The sequence below is a fragment of the Canis lupus genome, chromosome 35 (genome assembly GCF_011100685.1).
Source record: "Canis lupus familiaris isolate Mischka breed German Shepherd chromosome 35, alternate assembly UU_Cfam_GSD_1.0, whole genome shotgun sequence".
Taxonomy (NCBI): Eukaryota; Metazoa; Chordata; class Mammalia; order Carnivora; family Canidae; genus Canis; species Canis lupus.
In genome coordinates, this window is record NC_049256.1 from 1,386,169 (window position 1) to 1,412,722 (window position 26,554).

The 26,554-nt window shown below is 42.4% G+C and overlaps 1 protein-coding gene across 10 annotated transcripts in view; it reads right to left on the reverse strand.

Moving 5' to 3' along the window:
* Positions 1 to 26,554, reverse strand: part of SPIDR (scaffold protein involved in DNA repair) — a 435,376-nt gene that overhangs the window by 19,202 nt on the left and 389,620 nt on the right. For 7 of the 10 annotated variants that reach the window (XM_038583990.1, XM_038583989.1, XM_038583987.1 and 4 more), the window contains 5 exons: positions 14,140 to 14,227; positions 13,082 to 13,225; positions 12,930 to 12,989; positions 2,915 to 3,101; positions 2,066 to 2,221 (listed from right to left, as the gene is read on the reverse strand). In XM_038583990.1, the coding sequence (XP_038439918.1) occupies positions 2,066 to 2,221; positions 2,915 to 3,101; positions 12,930 to 12,989; positions 13,082 to 13,225; positions 14,140 to 14,227 (635 nt within the window). The remainder of the gene's footprint in view (positions 1 to 2,065; positions 2,222 to 2,914; positions 3,102 to 12,929; positions 12,990 to 13,081; positions 13,226 to 14,139; positions 14,228 to 26,554) is intronic. The other 3 variants (XM_038583988.1, XM_038583992.1, XM_038583996.1) reach the window with 1 other exon arrangement.

Sequence of the window (26,554 nt, forward strand, 5' to 3'; positions counted from 1 at the left end):
TGCTCTGATTTCTCACTTCAAATCATGATCTTAGTTATCTTTTGGCACTAACATTAAAAGAAGATGCACAAAAGAGAAATCCAAATGGCCTGAACACAATGGCTGAGTGCTTAATCTCACAAGTGGGTAGAAGAATGTTAATTAAACAACAAAAGTGGAATCATAGTTTTTGCTGATCATAAAAGTCATAAAAAGATTCAGGAATCTAGTAGTGGGCAAGGCTGAAGGAAATAGGCCCTCTTAGAAATTACTTTTGGAAATGTGAATTTTTGTACACTGTTTGGAAATTAACTTAATATCTTATAATACTAAGGATACACTAATAGTGTAGCCACTTTGGAAAACATATTTCTTCAAAAGGCTAAGCACAGGGTTTCCCATATGACCCAGCAATTCCACTCCTAGATACATATCCAAAATTTGAAAACAGGTTGTTGAAACAAAAGTTAGTCCACAAATATCCACAGCAGCACCATTTACAACTGCCAAAAAGTGGAAACAACCCAGTGCCCATTAACTGATGAATGGATAAAACAAGACGTGGTGTATCCATATGACAAAATATTCAGCCGAAAAAAGAAATGAAGTGCTGATACATGGTACATCATGGATAACTTTGAAAACATTATGCCAAGTAAAAGCAGCCCAGCATGAAACATATATATGATTCTGTGTATGTGAAATATCCAGAAAAAGCAAATCTATAAAGACAGAAAGTAGATCAATACTTCCCTAAGGCCAGGGTAAGGGCTGGGATAGGAGAAATAATGGGGAGTGGCTGACAATGGGCATGAAGTTTATTTTGGGGGATGATGAGAATTTTTTAAGGCTTTTTTTTTTTTTTTTTACAGTAATCTCTACACCCAGTGTGCGCTCAAACTCACAACCTGAGATCAAGGGTAGCACCGCCACTGCTCTACCAACTGAGCCAGCCAGGTGCCCCAACACAGTTTTAAATTAGATTACAGTGATGGTAGCACACTTTGTGAATATACTAAAACATTTTAAATGAGTGCATTGTAATGATGCAAGTTATATCTCAATAAAGTTGATTAAAAAAATATGAGTCCTAAGACCCTGAAATCTTCCTGCAAAGAAATCAGTAGGGATTAACATGAAGGATGTTTATTTCAGCCTTGTCTATAATTGCAGAAACAGAGGAACATGTGGATCTCTATCAGCACAAAGACCGTTTATTCACAGGAGGGAATGTGATACAACTATTACGACCTGAGTAACATCTTTACCTACACACCTGGCTGGACATCCTGCTAGAGTACTGAGTCAGGAAAGCAAGTGACAGGATACCGTGTTTTACAAAGTACCAGATCTCAGAGGTCATCACGTAGGTTCTCACCCTCCATCTATGTCTTGCTCCCTCTGTACTGAATTCATTATGCAGCCTGTCAGTTTCCTCCAACTAAACCCACTTCCAGATTTACTTTGCCTCCTCCCTGGTCTACACCGTGGGACGGGTGCTTGGCCTCCCACTGGCCACTATCCAAGGCCCTCGCCCTTCCACTCTGCTTTGTGGAGACAAAACCTGGAGCGCTGGCCTCTGCCGACGACCGAGTACATGCCTGCCAGGGCCACCCCCTCCCTGTGCAGTCACTCCCTCCATCCACATGCCTTTCCTGCCCTCTCCTGGACTCTGGTGCCCCCCACTCTGCCCTGACAGCAGCCCTTATATGTCCTATTCTTTTCCTATCAGACATTCTCCCTGTTAAGCAGTAGGGACTCCTTCCCTAATTGGCTACTTCCCACCCTATAGATCTCAGCACAGGCTCCTGTCCTTCGGGAGAGCACAGTGCGGTCCCAGCAACCAGACGTGGAGCAGCAGCCGGAACGCTGAGGCTCTGTACTTGATTATGTGCAAGCTCACTGAGCTCCTGCTGTATACAGTGTGCGTCTGAGAGGCAAGAACCTCTCCTGACTTTGTTCCTTGGGTCTCCAAAGTCTGGGATGTGTCAGACATAAAAACTCGTGGAATAAATGAGTTAAGTGAATATGAAGTGTGATATTTAAAAATATATAAACACCATTTCCACCAGGATTGACTACCCACCTTGAAGGCAGCAAATAGAGTTGACCTGAGTGATAGAATCCAGTTCACTGAGCTTTACGGGGCCAGTCAGTTCACAGGAGTGAGCGCCAGAGTCCACACCCAGAAGGGGCTTCTGAAGCAGGAGGACACTTCGTTCAACACAAACAAATCGACCTGCTAAAAGAGACACTTCAGATTATTGAAGCACTGAAGGAAAAAGAGGTCTCCTGCCAGTAAAGACAGTGCCCTTTGCCACCCTCCTGCAGGCAGGGTGGGCAGAGGGCACAGGCTTAGGGCCCACCCACTGTATCCAGTGACACATGCACTGCATGGAAAGCAGTCCTACACTCACCGTTGTGCTAAGCTGGAAAACCACGCAAAACTATATTCAAAATCATTTTAGAAAGGTGAAGTTTGTGGTACGCAAATTAAACCTCAACAAAATAAAATAAAAATATATAGTTTGGCCAGGCTTCTACTGATTCCTAGGAAGAAAAGAGCTAAGTGTATATGTATAATTTCCAGCTTTTTGTTTTAAAAAGTGATGTTCCAGGCAACGGCGTCAAGCGGCTTCTGCACCCGTAAAGTGTGCCATCAAGGGATAAGCCTTGACTGACCAACGGCATCTTTCACCGGAGGTGTTAGCACTGCCAGCGCTCCGGTTCTGTCCGGGTGGCCGTGACAGGGGCCAGTGAAAGCCGAAGTCCGGTACCACGGGTCTCTTCCACTCCACGTGCCAGGTCCATGGTTGGCTTCATGAAGGGACCAGCAGTCCTAGAGTAAGTCAGAGGCGTCTACAAGCCCCAATGTCATTTCATGGCATCCATCAGCCACCCCGGGGTCAGAGCTATGAAGAAGAAGAAAGCATACCCTGGGTTCGGAGAGCGTCCCTGAAGAGAAAGCAGTGAGGGGCAGCCTCGGTAAGCGCTTCCCGGACTTCCTGGCTCAGCACACATGAGGGAGCCACACAGACTGGCACGGTTTTGGGGAGGCCAGAGTTATTCTCATCTTGCATTTGTAGGGTGACATCAGTCACCATCAGCCAAATCTCCGTTTGCTGCAGAGGAAACAAACTGCTTAGCTACAATTCAAAGGCACAGTCAAGTCTATTAACCTTAATACCATTCTTCTATTAAATTTTTTTTAAGTAATAATGTTAGATGATTGTTACTAAGAATTTTAGATATCATTCCAACAAATACTTCCAAATATGCAAGAGACTCTGCATATCTTAGTCAACAGCCCCCACCGACATGGCTGTGCCCCGAGAGTCCTTACCCTGCACCTGTTTAAAGGGTTCCTTCCCTGGGATACAATCCGCCCTCTCCTGGCACTACTGGACTTGTCCTTGAACTACTCAGGGAGAGAACAATGTTCCTTTCCTGTAGATCTCACATTCCCATACCTAGAATATTAATTACCATACTGTTTTATATTTAGTCCTTACACATTCTTCTGTCCTGTTAGATGTAAGTTTCCTAAGGATCAGTGACTCTCATGAATTGAACGTTTATATCCCTTCCAAATCCCCAAATCATAGGTTGAAGTCCTAATTTCCAATGTGATGGGAATGGTAGGTGGGCTTTGGGAGGTAATTAGGCCACAAGGATGGAGCCCTCGTGACGGGATTAGTGTCCTAGGACATGACAAAGTTTGTTTCCTCTCTCCGCTCTCCACCTTGTCAGGATACAAGGACATACCCTGTTGAAAATCAAGAGGGCCCTCACTAAGAACCTGACCACGTTCGCCCCTGTGCTCTCAGACTTCCACACTCCAGATTTGTAAGAAATAAGCCGGTACAGTTTAAGCCACTCAGTGTACGGTATTTTGCTATAGCAGCCCAAACTGATTGAGATAGGAATACTTAATTGTCTTCAGACTTTGTATAGGGCTGTTATATAAAGCAGCTAAAAAAATTTCTGTTGTATCTGCAACAGTTTTTTTTAAATTTTTTAAAAGTGCTTTTTCTTTTTTTATTTAAATTCAATTTTGTTAACATACACGGTAGTATTAGTTTCAGGGGCGGAATTTAGTGATTCATCAGCTGCATGTAAGACCCAATGCTCATTACATTAAGTGCCTCTTTAATGCCCATCACCCAATTACCCTATCACCCCACCCACCTTCCTTCCAGCAACCCTCAGTTTCTTTCCGCCACTTGAGAGTCTCTTATGGTTTGCCTCCCTGTTTTCCTCTTATTCTATTTTTCCTTCTCTTCCCCTATGTTTTTTTTTTCTTAAATTCCACATATGAATTTAAGAAATCATATATTTGTCTTTCTCTGACTGACTTATTTTACTTAACACAATGCCCTCTAGCTCCACAACATTGCGAATGGGAAGATTTCACTCTTTTTGATGGCTGAAATATCCCAATATATTTGTTCTTCCAATCCATGAGCATGGAATGTTTTTCTTTTTCTTTGTGTCTTCCTCAATTTCTTTCATAAGTATTCTAGAGTTTTCTGAGTACAGATCTTTTACCCCTTTGGTTAGGTTTATTATTCCTAGGTATCTTGTGATTTTTGGTGCAATTGTTAATGGGATCGATTCCTTGATTTCTCCTTCTACAGTCTCATTGTTAGTGTACAGAAATGCCACTGATTTCTGGGCATTGATTTTGTATCCTGCCACATTGCCGAATTGCTGTATGAGCTCTAGCAATCTTGGGGTGGAGTCTTTTGGGTTTTCTACAGAGAATATGTCATCTGCAAAGAGGGAGAGTTTGACTTCTTTTGCCGCTTTGAATGCCTTTAATTTTTTTGGTTGTGTGATTGCTGAGACTAGGATTTGTGGTACTATGTAGAAAAACAGTGGTTAAGAGTGGACACCCCTGTTGTGTTCCTGACCTTAGGAGAAAAGCCCTCAGTTTTTCCCCACTGAGGATGATATTCGTCTTTTGGCTTTTATGACATTGAAGTATGTTCCTGCTATCCCTACACTTTGGGGAGTTTTAATTGAGAAAGGATGCTGTATTTTGTCAAATGCTTTTTGTGTATCAGTTGAGAGAATCTTATGGTTCTTGTCCTTGTCTTGTTCATCAGGGATACTGGTCTGTAATTCTCCTTTTTTTGGTGAGGTCTTTGTCCTAGTTTTGGGATCCAGTTAATGCTGGCCTCATAGAAAAAGTCTGGCAAGTTTTCCTTCCATTTCTATTTTTTGAAACAGTTTCAGAAGAATAGGTGTTAATTCCTTAAATGTTTGGTAGAATTCTGCTGGGAAGCCATTTGGCCCCGGACTCTTGGTTTTTGATGACTGCTTCAATATCCTTGCTGGTTATGGGTCTGTTCAGGTTTTCTGTTTCTTCCTGTTTCAGTTTTGGTAGTTTATGTTTCTAGGAATGCATCCATTTCTTTCAGATTGCCTAATTTGTTGGCATATCATTGCTCATAATACTGTCTTATAATTATTTGTATTTCTTTCATGTTGGCTGTGATCTCTCCTCCTTCATTCATGATTTTCTTGATTTGGGTCCTTTCTCTTTTCTTTTGGAGAAGTCTGTCTAGGGGTTTATCGATCTTACTAATTCTTTCAGAGATCTGGCTCCTAGTTTTGTTGATCTGTTCTACCATTGTTTTGATTTCTAGATCATTGACTTCTGCTCTAATCTTTATTATTTCTCTTCTCCTGCTGGATTTAGGCTTTACCTATTGTTCTTTTTCCAGCTCCGTTAGGTGTAAGGTTAGGTTATTATTTGAGACTTTTCTTGTTTCTTGACAAAGGACTATATTGCTATATATATTCATCTTAGGACTGCCTTTGCTGCATACCAAAGGTTCTGAACTGTCATGTTTTTACTTTCATTTGTTTCCATGTATTTTTAAAATTCTTCTTTAATTTCCTGGTTGACCCATTCATTCTTTAATAGGATGTTCTTTAACCTCCATGTATTTGTGGCCCTTCCAAATTTTTCTTGTGGTTGACTTCAAGCTTTACATCCTTGTAGTCTGAAAATATGCATGGTATGATTTCAATCTTTTTGTACCAGTTGAAAACTGATTTGTGACCAAGTATGTGATCTACTGGAGAATGTTCCATATGCACTTGAGAAGAAGGTGGATTCTGCTGCATGTGATGAAATGCTCCGAATATATCTGTCAAGTCCATCTGCTCTGGTGTGTCATTCAAAGCCCTTGTTTCCTTGTTGATACTCTGCTTGGATGATCTGTCCATTGGTATAATTGGGGTGTTAAAGTCCCCTACTATTATTGTAGGATTATCAATGAATTTCTTTAATTTTGTTAGTATTTGGTTTTTATATTTGGCTGTTTGCATGTTAGAGGTATAAATATTTATGATTGTTAGATCTTGTTGGATAGACACTTTTATTATGATCTTTCTTCATCTCTTATTATAGACTAGATTAAAAACTAGTCTGTTGGATGTAAGGATTGCTACTCCAGCTTTCTTTTGATGTCCATTAGCATGATAAATGGTTCTCTACCCCCTCACTTTCAATCTGGAGTTGTCTTTGGGTCTAAAATGAATTTCCTGTAAGCAGCATATTGATGGGTCTTATTTTTTTAATCCATTCTGATACCTTATGTACTTTGATTGGAGCATTTAGTCCATTTACATTCAGGGTAATTCTTGAAAAAATATGAATTTAGTGCCATCATATTACCTGTAAAGTCACTGTTCCCATGGACTGTCTGTGTTTTTTTCTGGTCTTTACTTTTGGGCTCTGTCTTTGCTCAAAGGAACTCCTTTTATATTTCTTGCAGGGCTCATTTAGTGCTCACAAATTCATTCTTTCTTTCTTTTTCTTTCTTTTCTTTCTTTTCTTTTCTTTTTCTTTCTCTCTCTCTCTCTCTCTCTCTTTCTTTCCTTTCTTTCTTTCTTTCTTTTTCTTTCTGGAAACTATCTCTACTTCCATTCTGAATAACAGCCTTGCTGGATACACTATTTTTGCCTGTGTATTTTTCCCATTTAGCACATTGAATATGTCGTGCCAGTTTTTTCTGGCCTGCTAGGTCTGCTGCTGGACTTATGTGTCTACCCTTGTAGGTTAAGGTCCTCTTCTCCCAAGGCACTTTAGGATTTTATCTTTATCTTTAAAATTTGGAAGCTTCACTGTAATATGTTGAGATGCTGACCTATTTTTGTTGATTTTGAGTGGGGTTCTGTGTGCCTCTTGCACTTGAATGCCTGTTTCCTTCCTCACATTAGGTAAGTTCTGAGCTATATTTTGTTCAAATGAACCTTCTGCCTCTTTCTTCCACTCCTCATCTTCTGGGACCCCATTATATAATGCTGATATTATTTTTGTTTTATGGAATTACTGATTTGTCTTAGTCTCCCTTCATGATTTAATAGGTTTGTTCCAGGTCCTTATTTTTCACCATTTTATCTTCTATATCACGGATTCTCTCTTCTGAATCATTCATCCTCATTTTTATGGCTTCCTCTTGGGTCTGTATCTCTCTGCAATAGCATTTTCAATTTCAGCTTAACTAGATTTTAGTTGTTTTATCTTTACAGTAAGGGATTCTCTAGTGTCTCCTATGCTCTTTTCAAGTCCAGCTAGTATCTTTATTTCTTTTTTTTAAAAGATTTTATTTATTTTTTTGACAGAGAGATAAAGAGTGAGCACAAGTAGGGGGAGTGGCAAGCAGAGGAAGAGGGAAAAGTAGGCTCTCTGCTGAGCACAGAGCCTGATACAGAACTTGATCCCAGGACTCTGGGATCATGATCTGAGGTGAAGGTAGATGCTTAACCAACTGAGCCCCCTAGGCAACCACAGCTAGTATCTTTATAATTGTTATTTTAAATTCTAGTTCAGACATCTCATTTAGATCCACACTGATTAGATCTATGGTAGTGAATTCTACCTCCTGCTCTTTCTTTTGGGGTGAATTTCTCTGTCTCATCATTTATCCAGAAAAGAAAGGAAGAAAGAAAAAGAAAAAGAAAAAAACTGACAAAAACAACAATAACAACAAGTTCAACAACAACAACAACAAAAACTTCAGGAAGTGTCTCTGGTGTATACTATGTACTCTGTGATGTGTGTTTTGGCTGTTTTTTCCCACTGATCTGTCTTCTACAGTGTTCGTTCTTGCTTGTAGTGGGGAGTGTTTGGACCTTTAACTCAATGTGCTTTGATTTGTTAGTCAAGATAAGCCTTGGAAAGGAAAAAAAAAAAAAAGAAGAAGAAAAAGAAAAGGCAGATCCAAGACACTAGAAAAGGAACAAAAATGCAAACAAACAGACAAACATAAAATGATAAGCCTGCATCTGCCACATTCTCTCCCTCTGACTGTGCAGATTGTTTTCTTAATCTTCAGATTGTATTCCTGATTGTTCAAAGTAGTTGGATGTTGTTTCAAGAATGAGGCAAAGTCAGTGTCCCCATACTACTGTGTCATCTTAACTCTAGTAACCATCTTTCTTTTATTTATTTTTCATTATAATTTTATCTGTAAAAGTTGTAATGCCTTTTAAAGTTCATTTTATTTTTTTCTTTTTTTTTAATTTTTATTTATTTATGATAGTCACACACACACACACACAGAGGCAGAGACATAGGCAGAGGGAAAAGCAGGCTCCATGCACCGGGAGCCCGACGTGGGATTTGATCCCGGGTCTCCAGGATCGCGCCCTGGGCCAAAGGCAGGCGCTAAACCGCTGCGCCACCCAGGGATCCCTAAAGTTCATTTTAATGGCATTTTGCCCTTTCCCCTTGGTCAGGGTTTAGGATTCAGTAGATCCAAATGGGGCCAACGATTTGCCTGGGAAGACCCTTGTATTTCCCTGATGGTGAGTGAGGTTGAGCATATTAGAAAATACCATCTTAATTAATTGATAAAATATCACAGGGCTGGGACAAATCAACTGTGTGCCTTCTGATATGAAGACAGTATTTTTATGTGGTATTCCTGACAAGGATGCATAACTTCAATAAGATAATATCTAGCAAATCTAAATGGAGAGATATCCTATTTAAGCATTGGTCTCTATTCTTAAAAACTGTCAAGGTCACAGAAGATACACAAAGATGCAGAAATATTCCATTTGAAGAAGAAAGAGAGATGATAACTAAGTGCAGTGCATGATACTGTATTGGACTGTAGAGGTATAAATGATTTTGGAGGAACAATTAGCAAAATCACATTTTAAAAAATGGTATATTCCAGGAAGGGCAAAGTTCTACAAGATTACATGCAGTTGGGAGTTTTTCTGACAATCTTCAAAGATTTTAGATACTCTTTCTAAATACCTTGGATTGGCTTACTATCTCCTTTTAAATCTCTTGATGAGCCAAAATGGACTAGTTTCTTTTGAAATTAGCTATCGAATTATCTTTACCATTGGGGTTATGAACACAACCTGTAACAAATAATATCCTCTGTAAAAAGACACAAATAACCAATTAATTCAAAGCAGTGATACCAATACAATTGCTAAAATTTTATTAAAAATAAATCTCTTCCGGGGATCCCTGGGTGGCGCAGTGGTTTGGCACCTGCCTTTGGCCCAGGGCGCGATCCTGGAGACCCGGGATCGAATCCCACATCGGGCTCCCGGTGCATGGAGCCTGCTTCTCCCTCTGCCTGTGTCTCTGCCTCTCTCTCTCTCTCTCTCTCTCTCTCTGTGTGACTATCATAAATAAATAAAAATTAAAAAAAAATAAATCTCTTCCCCCAAAAATGCCCAATTAATTTTGACAAAGTTGCAAAAGCAATTCAATGGAGGAAGGATAGCCTAACCAGACATTCATAGGAAAAAAAAAAAAAAAAAAAAAAAGGGAACCTTGACCTAAACTACACAATTTATACAAAAACCAACTCAAAATACAGCATGGACCCAAATGTAAAATTACAAATCTTCTAGAAAAGAACATAAAAGATAAACTTTGGGACCTAAATAGGCAAAAAGCTTTGAGTGCCTTAAACTTTATGACAAATGCATGATCTATAAGATGGAAAGTTAATAGATTTGACTGCATAAAAATGAAAAACTGTGTTCTGCATAATCCCTGTTGAAAGGGCGAAGAGAAAAAGTACAGACACTGAGAAATATTTGTAAAATACATATCTGACAAAGACTCTGTATACAGAGTAAAGAACTTTCAAAATTCACCAGTAAACAAAGAAATAATCCAAACAGAAAATGGGCAAAAGACAGGAATACACCTCTCACCAAAGATACAGATGGCAAATAAACATACAAAAGGACGTTTAACATCATTAGTTCTCTGGATGAATCTCTAGAGAATTTCATTAGTTGAAAACCACCACCACCACCACCACCAAATAGCTCCCAAAGGAGCTGTTATAGGTTGAACTGTGTTCCTCCAAAAAGATCTATTGAAGTCCTAACTGTAGTACCTTGGAATGTGAACTAATTTGGAAATAAGGTCTTTACAAATTTAACCAAGTCAAGATGAAATCATTACAGCAGGCCCTCAACCAATATGACTGTTGTTTCTATAAAAAAATGAAACTTGGACACTGATAGGCACAGAGGGAAGACCACATGAAGACACACAGGATGAAGATGGCCATGTGCCTAGGGTGGTGTGTATACAGAGCCGAGGAAGGTCAAGGATTGCTGGCAAATGCTAAAAGCTGGAAGACACAAGAATTTTCCCAGAGCTGTCACAGACAGCACAGCCCTACTGACACCTTGATTTTAGACTTCTAGCTCCCAGAAGTGTGAAATGACAAATTTCTGTTATTTTACACATCTAGTTTTTGGTAGTTTGTACAACTGGCCTAGGAAACAACACTTATATTGCATGGTTCCATTTGTGTAATGATCATGAAATAACATAATTATAATGATAACACCAGATCAGGGCTTGTTTGGGTGTTGTATAGTGGCTGTGTAGGCATGGGGTATTAGGATGGGGGGGATGTACGGGAGATACCATATATTTCTTTGCAGTCTATTGTGAATCTGTAATTCCTATGAATCTAAAAAGTTAGAATAATTTTATTCAAAATAAAATTTAAGGGGGTGCCTGGCTGGCCCATTTGGTAGAGCATGTGACTCTTGATCTTGGGGTTGTAAGACAGAGCCCCAGGTTGGGTGTAGAAATTACTTAAAAATAAAATCTTAAAGAAAAAGTTAAATACAAGAAAATACGTTTTTGCCTTGCATGACCTAGCCATTTGTATAATGGAAATACAACTGAATCTTCTTTGAGAACTCAGGTTCTTGCAGTGACTCATTGTGTCAATTACTTTTATAGATTTTATTTATTTATTCATGAGAGACATACAGAGAGAGGCAGAGACACAGGCAGAGGGAGAAGCAGGCTCCTTGAGGGGAGACCAATGTGTGACACGATTCCAGGACCCGGAGATCAGGGCCTGAGTTGAAGGCAGTCTCTCCACCATCTGAGCCCCCCAGGCGTCGTGCCATTCTTAAAGTCAACTGACCCTGTAGAATACATAGGTGATTGACCTGACCACACAGTGACCCTAGGAATTAGCTTATTTCCATTTCACCCCAAGGAAGTTATTAGTTTCTGGTGATTCTCTGTCCCACAAAAGCAGCATACAGGAGGTAGAGAATTTTAGTGCATTGAGGCATCTGTTCCATTGGGTTCCAATCTCCTACTCCCTAATGTACCAATTCTTTGGTACATACACCCACTGAACCCCAGAGCTGCGGGCAGGCTGCACCTATGCCAGTGGAAGCATATTTCTTGGCAGAAAAATTAGAACAGAAGGGTATTAGGGTTTTCAACCAGCCACAAGGCAGGGTTCCCTCATCCAAGTGAGGCAGACAACCTGCAGTCTGTCTTTCTCTGTCTTAGGGCTCCACTCCACTGGGGCTGCTCTATTGTTGAGGCTTGGCTATGGTGTATCTGACACCTGTTTTTTTACTTTCCACCTCTGCTACCAGCTGGGGCTGTGAGCAGGTGAGGCTCTGTGGGCAGGAACTCGTGGTATATTGCCCCTTAGGACACTATTCTATCTGCAGAGTATATGGTAGCTGCGTAGTGAACCATTGCCTGATGGCACAGCCCTACGATCTGGAATGTGTGTTAGAATAATAGGAACGTGCCAGATGCCAAGCATGTCTTAACATACTGAGTGTCCTGCAGATGGCAGGCAGGGGAGTTTGCAGTCAACCTTCAGTTCACTTCAGGGTTGGAAGGTAAGAGACCATCAGGTGCCTGGACCTCATCCTCACTGTGGGCCTGTCCCCCTGCCTGTTGAGTCAAATTCTGGGGTGGCCCACAGGAAGCACTGTGACTGACAATCGCTCTCTTATTCCTCAGGAGAGGTACCAGTTCATTGTCAAATGACTAAAAGGTGAATGGAGAAAAGGAAAAAGAGGGTTGAACGTTGGGATGTTCGGTATCTTCCTGGTGACAGATTTGCAGGGATGCTCCTCTTGGAGTTAAGGCCAACCAGGGGTTTCTTTCTTGCAGAACTTATGGCATATGCTCAACTTGCCAAAAGCAGCTCTTGTCTGCTTCTTGCTGATCCGTCGTGTGGGATGGCAGCAGACAAGCAGCTCTTCTAGGCTGCAGCTCTCCAGCACTGCCAAGGCCTCCAAGGGGCTGCAGCGCTTGCTTCCCCTGTTGATGGCTCAGAGCTGTTGATCAGTTCTGAAAGGGACTAAGCTCAGTCCGAGATTCCTTCCTCCACCTCCTTTCTTTCCTTTCTGCCAGAAAGGAACTCACAGTGCTGGGCTAAGAACCTTTCGGATGACCTATGCCTAGACTGTTCCATACCCAGCACTTATCACAGTGGCTGGCAGGCTGCACCTGCACAAGGAATGGATTCATTGCCTCAGCTCGGAGCATGCATAAATGGACTTTTAAAATGCTTTTCTATTTCAGCACCCCACTAATTTCTATGAGAGGCTATTCCTTTAATGACTTTATAATACATTATCAGAAAGAGAAAGGCAGAGGGAATGATTACCTGTGGTCTCTGATAAATCACTCTGGCGTAGAAACTGCAACGGGTACTAAGATCAGCAGTCTGGAAAGGCAATGAAGATGGTGAGAACATCACACAAAGCACACAAATACAGTAAAAATAATTAAAAACCCTGTTAGAAACACAGATGTTACCTGGAGAATTTCTCTTAAGAAGTGGGGAACTGGAGGCTGGTAAAGCTTAGAAATAGGGTCTCCTTCAATTATATCAATTTGTCCCACATTGGGATGAGCACTGAGGATGTAACAGAAGCTAGGAGGAGGCACATGGGTTTTTACCTGTTTAAAATGAAGGCAAAGGTAGAATGTGAATATGCTAGTAAAACATTCAAATACACTTAAAATCTACTCTTTAATACATAGATATTTACTCACAGATGCATTCTATTTCTCTGGAAGGTTGTAGAAGAAATAGACTATATTGTTTATCACTGGGAACAAGCATAATAACTTTTATACTTTTTGAATTTACTGTGGATTTAAGACTTCATTAAAAAAATTCATTCTTCAGAGTATATTTGAAAACACCATTTAGAAACTTCTTCCCCCTAAATAATCTAGAAATGGGCACTTTTGACAACTATTTTCCTGGTCTTGCACGGTACAGTCATAGTTTGAGCGGTCTGCCGGGGAGTCAGCTACCACACTAACAAGACGGCCCCCAGTCAGCCACTGGATAAAACTCAGGATGGAGAAGGGACACATTTTGATCAGTCGGTTTTAATACATGGGAGCAACTACCATAAACACTGTGATGCAGCAGGAAAAGGGAAATCCCTGGCTCACCTGGTGGTTGAATGAATATCCACAGAGTTTATTTGCTAGGTCATGTGAGTCTGTGCTCTAATTGGTAATTGAATGTTGGTTCTAATAGTGATTGGGAGGTGGTGGGGAAAACATCCTGTGTCTTATTTAGTACGAGCCTAAGATGCTGATTGTTGCGATGACATGCGAGGTTGTGGTTTAAAAACGCTGCCATAGATTAACCTCAAGGAGAATGGACTGCGGCAGCGGCAGAGAAAGCAGCCACAGCTCGGACTTTGGAGGGAGGTGAGCAAGTGTGAATCTCGGTCCTCCTGGCTCACAGTCACCGAACCCTCCCTTTTCAGGGACGTGGACTGGGGGTGGGGCTGGCTCAGCAGCTGGCACAGAGCAGGTGGAGACCAGGGGAGGTTCCTCAGATGCCGGCTTACCTCTTCACAGGTTTGGCCATGGCCAGGTGCTTTTAGAGGCATCACTGGGGGCCACATGGTATCGATCAAACTGAAAAGCCCCGCTGTCCTGGAAAAATAAACGATGTTGTACGATAGTATTCATCACTTAAGTGCCGCTTTATGATCTGGGCATATGCAGGTTTGCTCGACAACACCATCCCTAATGTCAAGGAGACGCCATTCGGGGAGCACGTTGATTCAGATGGTGAAGACAGTGTCACACAGACAGACAGGCCTCTGAAACTGCCCGAGAACAGGAAGGCAGGCGATTGTTCATCAAATTATGATACATCTCCCCAATGAAGTATTAATCAGCCATTGAAATGGTTATATAGAAAATATTTAAACACATGGAAAAATGTTTCTGATACCTCGCTACATGAAAAGCAGGCAACAGCTTACAACGTCTTTCTCTATGCACGTACCTACATGTAATAAGCCAAAGGAAAAGGAGACTGAAAGACATAAAAATGATTTTAGTGGGTGTCTGAGCTCAGGCAGGATATTTACTTTCCTCCTTTGGCTTTTGTGTGTCTCCTATCATTTTTCCAAAACAGGTATGTGTTACATAGTAAGAAAAATCACCAATTTATCAAGTTATCTAAAATAAAGAATATAGCCAGACACAAAAGGACAAATATTTTATGATTCCATTCATGGAGCTCCTACAGCAGTTAAACTCATAGAAACAGAGTAGAATGGTGATTGCCAGGGGCCGAGGGAATGGGAAGTGGGCAGCTAGTGCTTTCTGGTTTGGGAAGGTGGAGACATTCTAGGGATGGATGCCGTGATGGACGCACAATAGTGTGAATGCACTCGATGCCACTAAAAATGGTTAAGGTAGAAAATTTTGTGTTATGTACGTTTTACCACAATAAAAAAACCCTCCTGTTTTAGTTGCTATATGTATGAGTATGTGCAGATGCACACACACGCACACGCAGATTTCACAAAGGCTTCTTAGATTCTGCTCTGTGTCACAATGTCAATAGCTATTGTTTACTTTTTAAAAAGCTTGTGTCCTTAACAATTAATGTGACATATTCTTATTCCAGTGTTTGATAGCAAATACTGTTTTAGGTGGTTAGGATCTGGCAGTTTACAAACCTGAACAACTCAGAACCTGAAAATCACGTACCGGGACAAGACTCAGGCACCTCCCACCTCCTTTGGTTTCTCACACCAATTACCATAGAAAAAGCCCGTGCAGGGTGCGGCCGTGACACTAGTTTAATATCTTAACTGCGAATTTTCAGGTTCTGGGTCAAAACCAAGCACAAAAATAAGCAAGGGCAGGGAATCACATGCTCAAAAAGGACTGCCAAGTGACAGTGTCCTGCTGCCGCTATGTGAGCGGTCACAGGGCTGTGACCAGGGGCTGGCCGAGGTCGGGGAGGGCCGCCGGGCAGGTGCAGGGCTGAGCTCGCGGGACCTCTCAGCACCCTCCCCGACCGAGGGACCGGGTGGGCCTCTGGGCCTCCTTCCCCCTGGCGCCCTTGTCTGCACCGCATGTGCCCACAGTCACCACGGAGGTCACCGCGGAGGTCACAGTGGAGGTCACTGCAGTCACCGTGGAGGTCACCGCGGAGGTCACCGCAGAGGTCACTGCAGAGTCACCGTGGAGGTCACCGCGGAGGTCACCACAGTCACCGCGGAGGTCACGGCAGAGGTCATCACCACAGAGTCACCGCAGAGTCACCGCGGAGGTCACGGTGGAGGTCACCGCGGTCATGGTGGAGGATGGCCAGCGCCTCGGGTACGCTGGCTTCCTGTCTGCAGCAGACCGCGACCCCGTAAGATGGTCGCCGATTCCTGGCCCTCCCGTCTCCTCGCCTCAGAAATCGGGGGAGCTCGGTAGCAGCTGCCGCGTCACAGGAGGGAAGCGGTGACCGGGTCACATGTGCTGTGGCTTCGGCCGAGGTCCTGGGGGGCCTCCCGGCGCACAGCCCGGCGAGTCGGGCCCACGGGGCCCACGGGGCTCTGCGCTCTGCGGACCCGAGCGGCGGCCTCTGGAAAACCTGTGCAAAGGACACAGGTGAAACCTGGACGCACGGAGGGGTCTCCAATTTATGACCATGAAACCCTTTTTGGCGTAAGGGCTATTAACATCCCAAGAAATCAATGCTCCCTGGCGTCTTCCCTGAGAAGTGCTCTGCTGCCAACCGAGCCGGACACAAGCTCTGTTAGAATTTGATGATGCTTATTTAGAGGATGTTGACGGCTAATTTAAAAAGTTTGCACTGTTGCTGCATTTCAACGTAGCTTCTGCACAGGATCGCTATGCATTAAATAAAAAGCTTATTACCCTTATTAAAAATCAGCTTCTCTTCTGTTTGGAAAAATAGATATGATTCAGCTGGCCGCTGCTCTATAAACTAGAGCCTCCGTCCCGGGCAGCGCACATTCCTCAAGAGGACTCTGGCCTGACCGGGGCGGATGTCTGGCTAACTGTCGGCACAGGTCACCTGTATTGTTCCTCCCACTTTGGTTCATTCCTTACCATTCATTTTTGCATAAGGTTTCACTTTGTGGCATAGGAAACTCATTCTTTCTAAAAAGCCATCCCTTTAAAATATATTTAAACAAACAAGCTGTCCAACAGGGTAGAGACCACCAAAAGTTTGTATTTTCACTTTTTAGAGTTTATAAAATAAACGTTTAATTAAACTAGAGGGGTGGAGGGACGCCTGGGTGGTTCAGGTTATGACCCGAGGGTCCTGGGATTGAGTCCCACATCCGGCTCCCCGCAGGGAGCCGAGCCTGCTTCTCCCTCTGCCTGTGTCTCTGCATCTCTCTGTGTCTCTCATGAATAAATAAATCTTAAAAATCTTAAAAATAAATAAAATAAAGGGGAGAAAAGGATATATAAAGTCATTATGCTTATACTATGATTAAAAAATTTGAAAACATCATTTTGCTAGAATAAATAAATTTCTTAGGATGTATCTTAATTTATAGACTGCATGGAGTAAATCTGCAGAAAAACCTGCACCACATCTCAGAAAATTATAAAGCTTCTATAGCTATAGTTTTGTTTCTGGTAACATGAACTTTTTAAATGGGAAGACATCAAGATACATGCACACGTTAAAATTATATTTACCAAATTGCACACTGACATTTTGCTATGTATATTTTACCACAACAAAAAAATATTATTTGCCACAAAAATGAGTATCTAATATTTTGATTGGGGTCTCTGGGGACTGTTGATAGTTCATGAAAAGGGGCATACTCCCTTCTGTGTGAGATGTGATGCAATACGAACACCCCAAAATCTTTACTGCACCATAGGAACAGAGAAGGTGGTATAAACCCAATTTTTAAAATTGAGATATGGCACAAACGAAAACTTCATCCTTTTCAAGTGTACAGTGCACTAGTTTTTAGTTGTGTTCATAGAGTTGGGTAACTTTCACCACTACTTTCAGAATGCTTTACATGCCAATACCCTCTAGATACATCCCTGCTGTGCCCACCAGCAGTCACTCTTGCTACTGATCTCCTTGCTGTTTTTATGGACGTTGTAAATAAATGGACTAATATAAGATGCAGTCTTTTGTGTTTGGCTTCTTTGACTTGGCATACTTTTTTTTAAGGTTCATCCATGTTATGGGATGTGCCAGTACTGCATTCCTTTTTTGGCTGAATAATATTCCATGGATAAATGACATTTTATCATCCATTCATCGGCGCATGGACATTGGGTTTTTTCAACTTCCCAGGTGTTGTGAAAACTGCTGCTACAAACATCCAAGTACAAACTTTCTGTGTGGGCATGCATTTTCAATTCTCTTGGGTAGGTAACCTAGGAATCATTTTGCTGGGTCATACAGTAATTCTGTGTTTAACTTTTTGAGGAACTGCCCAACTGTTTTACACAGTGCTGTGCCCTTTTACATGCCCAACAATGTGTGTGGTTATAAATCCAATTTTGTTGTAAGTTAAATACATACATTTTTTAAATTTTGGAAACATGAAACTTCGTATCTGGAAGGATTTATAAAAGAACTCTTAAGTGTTTTTTCCCTACATTCACCTCTGTGCCTTTTGGACACTGAAATTTTAACATATATTACTTTTATTATCTATTTTGAAAACCAAAAATCTAGGGCTCTGTTAAAACAGTGGTAACCACTGGAGAGAAGTGTCTTAGAGTGAAGAGAAGATCCTCTTTATTCCTACACAGGTCTGGTCAGAGCCTAGCTGTGACACCCACCCCTGCAGCCATGGGGCTGCAGACAGGTTCCAGGTTGTGGAGACTAGAAAGAATGTACCTTTTGTGCCTGAGTGTGGGCTACATGGCAAATGCTATTGCTGTTATAGGTAGTTTCAGATACTTTCAAATAAAGTCCCCTAAAAGTACTATCATTTAATTCATAGATATTTAACTGTTAGTTTTTTTTGACTATTTAATCAGTAATTCATTTGATTTTTTTTTTTTTTAATTTATGATAGTCACAGAGAGAGAGAGAGAGAGAGAGAGAGAGAGGCAGAGACACAGACAGAGGGAGAAGCAGGCTCCATGCAGGGAGCCTGATGTGGGGCTCGATCCCGGGTCTCCAGGATCGCGCCCTGGGCCAAAGGCAGGCGTTAAACCGCTGCGCCACCCAGGGATCCCGATTTTTTTTTTTTAAACCTTATTTTGAACTAGCTATAGATTCACAAAAAGTTGCAAAGATAGTAGAGAGATCCTGTGTAGCTGCACTCACTTTCTGGTAAATAGTCTGGGTGTGTGAAGTACTAGCATAGAGTAAGCTAGTGAGACAACTACTAAGTACTCATAAATGCAAAGTATACTCTTTTCAAAGACACTTACTCCTGTAACCAACAGCACAAACAGATGTGGGATCCAAGATTTCCTTTAAAATGGTTTTCAACTCAGGACTCCTGAGTGGCTTAGTTAATCGCCTGCCTTTGGCTCAGGTCATGACCCCAGGTCCTGGGCTGGAGTCCCATGTTGGGCTCCCTGCTCAGCTGGGAGCCTGCTTCTCCTTCTCTGTCTGCCCCTGCTCATGTTCTGTCTCTCACTCTCTCTCTCTCTCAAATAAATAAATAAAATCTTAAAAAAAAAATGGGTTTCAACTCTTCCTTTCCTTCTAACAAGAGTTTCAGGGAGAGGAGACCAACTTGAGGGCATCTCCAGAAAATGTCTCACAAATTTGGCATGAGTCTGAAATGGTGTCACCACTCAGGTGTCTCTCCTGGGGTTAGTAAAGTCAGGGTGCCCCACTGGAGGACAACAATGGTGCATGGAAATGAGTAAGCTGTGCATGCTCAGAGAACATCAAATGAGTACATCCACTTAGAGAAACTGTGGGTGAGAAAGGCCACTCTCTGGCCTTGGACTCATAATGCTCTTGGTCATATGATCAGTTATGGAAGACTGGGGTCAGTCCTGGGGCAGCAAGGTAGGCACTGAAAAGGAGGCTGTGAGAGTAAGGAGTGTGACTGGGGACAATATGAAAGAGGAATGTCAGAAATATATACAAATAGATGAGGAAGGAAATGGGGTTCCAGCCTCCTTGCTATTTGAAACAATGCTAAATTTATATATTTTTACACAAATTTTATAGATTCTTTGGTGCAACAAATGATTGACTTCCTCTGGTCTCATCATATCCAATCTTATTTATCTTGACTGGTAGATGATTATTAATACCATTTGGAAAACCAACTACTCCAAGTAAGGGAACCTAAGACATTCAAGGCCTCCAGCCCACTGGAAGAAGGCAAAGGTGGTAAGTTTCCCCTCTGCATACTAGATTGTTAACTGACATTACCTGCTTGCTGGGCCTGTTTTCTTAGTTATTTTAGGGGCTATTTTCCCCATCTGATATTGTATTATCTAACTACTACTCTCAGTAATTTAAGACTGCCTAAACCACTTTCTTTTGGGTGTGGGTAGAGTGGAATTTGCTCCAGGGCATTTAAACCACAGTGGTGATGTCAACTATAATAGGAAGGCAACATGTAAGGAGGCAACCTGGTCCATTGAGTGAGTTCATACTCAGATTTTTTTTTTTTTAAATCAAGGATATATTTTGGATATTAAATGTTCCTAAAATTTGCCATTGTAGTTGGTACTTTCTCCATATCTACTATTATAGTAGTGCTCAGAACTCTGCAAGAAAGATGATCTGAAAAATGGAATACTTGAGGTCTATGCGTCTCAAAGTGGGGCTCACTTGGTTGAGCCCTGGAGGTCTCTGACACCTTTTCAGGTAGCCCACGAGGCCAGAACTGTTTTCTAAAACCTTAAATTCCTTTCTCACAAGTGCACAGTGAGTTTTCCAGAGGCCAAAGGAGGCATGATACTACAACAGTTATACCTCACTGTCTTCTATTGGTCCAGACATTAAAGAGATCAGCAAAACCTAAAACAGCACCACTCTTCTCACTAACATGGTTTTGTTTTAGAAAATAGTTCATAAAAATGCTACTTATGTGATTATTTAATGGGTTTATTATTTGGATTTTTAGGTGAACTCAAAAATATTTACTTTTTTTCAGTTTTAATTTCAAATATGGTAAGTATTAATCAACATAACCAACATTTAAAAAAATCTCCTGGGTTCTCATTAACTTTGAAGAGTATAAAGGGCTTCTGTGACCAAGAAATGGTCTCTTCTTTAAATCTTTTTTTTTTTTTTAAGATTTTATTTATTTATTCATGAGAGACAGAGAGAGAGACAGAGAGACAGAGAGGCAGAGACACAGGCAGAGGGAGAAACAGGCTCCATGCAGGGAGCCGGATGCGGGACCTCGATCCCGGGTCTCCAGAATCATGCCCTGGGCCTAAGGCAGGTGCTAAACCTCTGAGCCACCCAGGAATCCCCTACTCTTCTTTAAATCTTAATGTTGCCAAGACTGACTCCACCACTTTCCCTTCCATGCTGGTCTCCCTCTATGCACTGGATGATGGCCACCTGCCGTTACAAGACAGAGGCTGCACACCTTCCTTTACATAGCACTGGCTCTATGTGCTTGACCTCCTACCTATCAGAAGACAACAGGCTAAAAAATAATAATAATAAATAATAAAAGAAGACAGAGGTTTCATGAATTTCTAGTAAGTTTTATGTTTGGATATAATCCTAGTACAATCTAAGAAATAATATCTTCCTTATTCCTGAATCATTACTAATAGTGCTCAACTTAGGAATATATTTTTCAGTTGTAAAAATAACTTTCCACTCTGTTGATCTAAAATTAGATCAACACAATAATTCTCATCGTTTTATACTTTCTTGTGGTCCAACATTCAACAAGAATATAGTAGTTCCAGAGGTAGGCCAATTGGCAGAAAGACCTATGGGGATCCCGAGGAAGGTGTCCTCCTGGGGCTGGGAGCAGTGAGGGAGGTGCACACTAGCTCACCCTGGGGAGGGGGCCTGCCTCTAGGAACTGCCTGCACTCCCACCGTGAATGCCTGTCAGAGAACAGCAAAGGTGAAGCAGTCTTGAGACTATTCCTGCAAGAATCATTGTTAATATTTGTGCAAGAATATAGGTGTGAGAATAGGCTGAGGAGTCTCACTTGTAGGTGTTCAAAACCACTCTGGGAATCCTAGAAAGGCAACAAATTCTCTTTTCTAGGAAGGTATTCCCTCTTGAAAATCCAGATATAAGCATAATAATAATAGCTACTAATGATTACTTGGTAATTTTATTATGGTCCAAGGACTTGTTTTTTTTTTTTAATTTTTATTTATTTATGATAGTCACACACAGAGAGAGAGAGAGAGAGAGAGAGAGAGGCAGAGACACAGGCAGAGGGAGAAGCAGGCTCCATGCACCGGGAGCCCGACGTGGGACTCGATCCCGTGTCTCCAGGATCGCGCCCTGGGCCAAAGGCAGGCGCCAAACTGCTGCGCCACCCAGGGATCCCGTTTTTTTTTTTTTTTTTTTTTTAAGATTTTATTTATCTATTAATAGAGACACAGAGAGAGGCAGAGACACAGGCAGAGAGAGAAGCAGGCTCCCTGCGGGGAGCCTGATGTGGGACTCGATCCTGGGACCCCGGGGTCACATCATGGGCCGCAGGCAGACGCTCAACCGCTGAGCCCCCCAGGTGACCTGGGCCAAGGACTGTTTTAAGAATTTTATATATATCGTTTCATTACAACCGTGTTTGTATAGAACGGAATCACAGCAAATCAATGGACTTGTTCAAGGTTACCCTCTCTATTAACACATGGTAGTTTAGGCTTAGGTAACAAGAAAGCATTTCTTCAGAGGCCTTCACTGCCCATGGCCTGGTACCTGTAGTCTTGCAGGGCTGGCTCCCTTTCTTGCAGCGTAGGTACCTCCTACAAAGGGTCCATGCTACACCCACACCATGCCACGGGGGAATATAGAGGTTCCAGGGGCCACAACCAGCAGGCAAGAGGCTGAAGCCAACTCCATATCAAACCACATCACTGGGATCTGGTGACATTTTTAAAACCTTCTCTTGCCAGGTATCATGTGGGTCAAAGTTCTCTCTTATTCAGTATAGCACGGGCATCACAACCCCTAAGGAGATCCTGGTAGTCAGAAAGGTAATCGGAGGGCCCCAGCAGAGCTGTCTGGAGAGCAGCTGGCCATACCCTCACCTCACAGGCAGAGCCCCTTGGCCTGGCCTGGCCTGGGAAGGTGGTGCTGGAGAGGTCGGGGGGAGGGATGTGTGCACACACACCTGAGGACACTAGTCTCATTCCCAAGGTATTTCTCCACTGGGCGGAGGGGAGGGTACACTTGAATGGGAGTGAAAAAAAGTGAAACTAAAGAATAAAGCAGTCATAGAAGGACATTTTTTAAAGTAGCTAAATGAGAAAGAATAGTCAGCAGCAACAGCATCAGCAATGTATTATTACGGGTGTGGGGGCAAGGGAACAACATGACCCCTCTCTTCAAAGAAAGGCAGGAGTGTAGTCACATTGCACGGGCCATCTTTCCAAGGACAGCTACATTTATGTGGTACACGTGAGAATGCTCAAAGAAGGAAATGTTAGAGCATCAGTTCCTATCTCCTAGACCCAAGTGAACACAGTCTAAAAAAAGATTCACTAGTGGCCTTTGTCACATGTTTCTTTAGAGGGATTGTCAATCATCATGGAGGTTACAGAGGAAGGCTCCTTAGGGATGTGCCTTCGCTGTCTCACAGGCTAGGCTGACTATGCAGCCGGAGTGGCCCCGGGGTGTTCAGAGCACCGATCTGGGCAGGAGAACTGCGCCCAGGAGCCCACAGCACGTCACCACCACCTGGGATGCACACGGCAGCCACGGGGAGTGCAGTGTGCCTGTGGGACCCGCACCCCTTCAGTACAGCAGGCTGTCTGAGGGACACACAAAGGGTCTTCACCATCAGTCTCAAGTGGCTGCTACCTAAACCCCACCCTATTCTCTCCTCCCAAGGCCTATTGCCATCTGAAATCAGCTTATTCATGAAAAGTTCTCAAACGGAAGCACTGAGGCAACTTGCTATGTGTGACATCAGGTGCCAGTACGCTGGGTGCCTTCTCCATGTGGCACCAGAAAGTAAGCCTGGGAAGGGGCTGGGTGGTGCAGTAAGCACAGCGTGCCTGACCACATGCGCTCCCTCCATCATCGTGGCATCAGTGCACCTCACGCGTCACACCCACATCGGGGCACTGAGGGTCTGCGGAGAACAAGCACAGCACACCTGCGCTCAGGAGGCTAGCTGTCTCGTGTCTCACAACACTGCCATGTGAGAATTTTTCAGTTCTCTTCGACTCTCCTCAATTCTCTTCAATTATCTCATCTTCATTACACTCAAAAGAGAATTTAGAATTAAATAAGCTTCTGTCATGATACTGAAATATATTTCCTTCAAAAAGAGTTGGTCTACTAGAGAAGACATCCCTAGATGGCCCGGGAGATCCTTAACAAATTGATAGGAGCCATGGAAACCTTGAGATCCTAATAAGATTAGATAACCAGTGATTGAAAAATGTATCCTTATGCTTGCTGGTGAGAAGGTAACCTGGGGCGGTCGCTTTCAAAAACAGCTTAGTAGTGACCCAGCAATCCTGATCCTAGGAATCCACCCTAGAGAACCGAGCACTTATGTCCATGCAAAAATTGTATAGGAGTGTTCCCAGAAGTTACTATATTATTCATGATAGTCAGCAAGTGGCAACAATCCAAATGTCCATCAACTGATGAACACATAAAGAAATCTGGTAAATCCATATAATGGAGTATCAGGCAGCCATAAAAAGGAATGGGGGGTACCGCGACATGCCACAACTTTGAGGTTTTGACGAACCTCAAAAACATGATGCTAAGTGCAAAAGCCACGCATAAAAGACCACAGACCATACGGTTCCATTTATGTGGCGTGTTCAGTATAAGCAAATGAACAGAGACAGAAAGCAGATTAGTGTTTGTCAGGGGCTGGGGAGGATAGGAAGCAACTGCTAATGGGTATGGGGTTTCTTTTTGGGGTGATGAAAATGTTCTGAAATTAGACAGCGATGATGATCACACACTTTGTGATTATAAAAACTACTGAATTGTATACTTTTAGAAGGTAAGCTTATGGTATGTAAACTGAATCTCAATAAAGCTCTTATTTAAAAAGTATAACTAACTTAAGGATCTCCAGCAAACAGACCTCCAACCTTGATCTGAAGTAAGTCCGGTGTTATACTCTCTCTAGCTCTGCTTAATGATTTTGCTACAAACATCATCTTTCTTCCCTTTCCTAGAAGTTCTCACCCAAAGGAATATCAAAACTTTTGGACTAGCAAAGGTTGGGGACTTCTGCAATCAAATAGTGATGCTGTCATCTTTGCTGGAAAGCTTACATGAGACCTAGTAAATAGTACAAAGGCTGAGAGAAAAGAGGAGAGAGGGGCTGGGGAAAGCCAGACAACCCTTAACGCCCTTCTTTTATAATGCCTGTTCTTCCTTTTTCTAAGTGAAGACAGGCAGGACGTGGGACACTAGCTCCATGTTCCCCTGTGGGTATCCTACACCCCAGGTGAGCCAGGCACGCTGCTGACCCCTGGGGATGAGTCCATGGCCCTGTACAGGCCCTCCCTGAACTCTGAGATACAGGCTGTATGTGTGCGGATGCCCAGGGCTTGCAAAAACTAAGGAGAACACGAATACTAAGAAAAATACATCACTTTCACCTGAGTTTACATAAATATCTGCATAAAGACACGGACAGCTTTCAGAACAGGCGCTTCTGATTGATGGCTAAATTTCAAGGAGTGATTTCAGATTTAAATCTTCTTTGGTGATGAGAAAGATACTGAAAACAACAGACTGCACACTGCTAGGATGGTCGTGCTCACCGTGAGGACACCGCGAGCTGGACCTGGGCCCCTGTACACCTGTACTCACACAGCCCTGTAGCCCCCCAGCCCCCTGCAGAGACAGCCCTCCCACAAGGCTGAGTGGCCAGCAAAGGCATCAAATCAGGCATTCTGACCACAGACATTTCCCTACTGAGAATATCCCACAAATACCTTATAGATGTGGGGAATAACATGTTCCATGGCTAATCCACAGAGTTTCAGGAAAGTACTTTTTAAACTGTAGATAGTTGGAGAAACTGGAAAAAGTAAATTAAATACACACCTGAAATCAAGCCTTTTGCACTATTCTTTTCAATCACTAATTAAACTATATAATTATGTAAGATAAATCTGTAACTCTGGAAAGCCTCATAGTTTACAAGATATCTACCACTTTTATTAAGAAATGTTCTTCTTAATCTCAACTCTTTCAAGATTTGAGATAGAGAAATACTAACCTGCACAACTGTATATAGAACAAGTTCTTTGCAAGTTTCTGTTCTACCTTAACAGGAAATCACACATACACTCTGCTGTTTCTCGGGAAATAAGGAATTCCTGCAACGTGTTGCTACCTGGAAGTCTGCAGAGTTCTAAGTCTTTCCCATGCCCCAGATGGTATTTATTTCGAAAGTGTCACATGATCTACTCACTCACCAGTGTGGAGGCAGGAACACCCACATTTCCACACAAAATCTGTCAAGCCCATATTTTTCGATACATGTTTTTTTTTTTTTTTACCAAGTATTATTACAAGTGTGCCGATACTTGAAAAAAAACCTTGCCTCCTTATAGTCTACTATCATTACTTCACATATCAAGTAGCCTCCCTTCACATACTCTTAAGAATAACTTACAATGGCATGTCAAATAATAAAGAGGAAAAGAAAACACCCTTTAACCAAGTGAGTGGGCTCCAATCTACTTAATAAATCAATCTGTACTATTGCAGGAATAGCTTTGGGGAGAAAACTATGGTGCTGGAAACACAGAGATACAGCATTTTTTCCCCAACTATTGGGGCAGGAAGTAATGTTAGGGCCCTGTTGTGAAACTGGCAATTCTAAGCCTATGTTGCAGGAG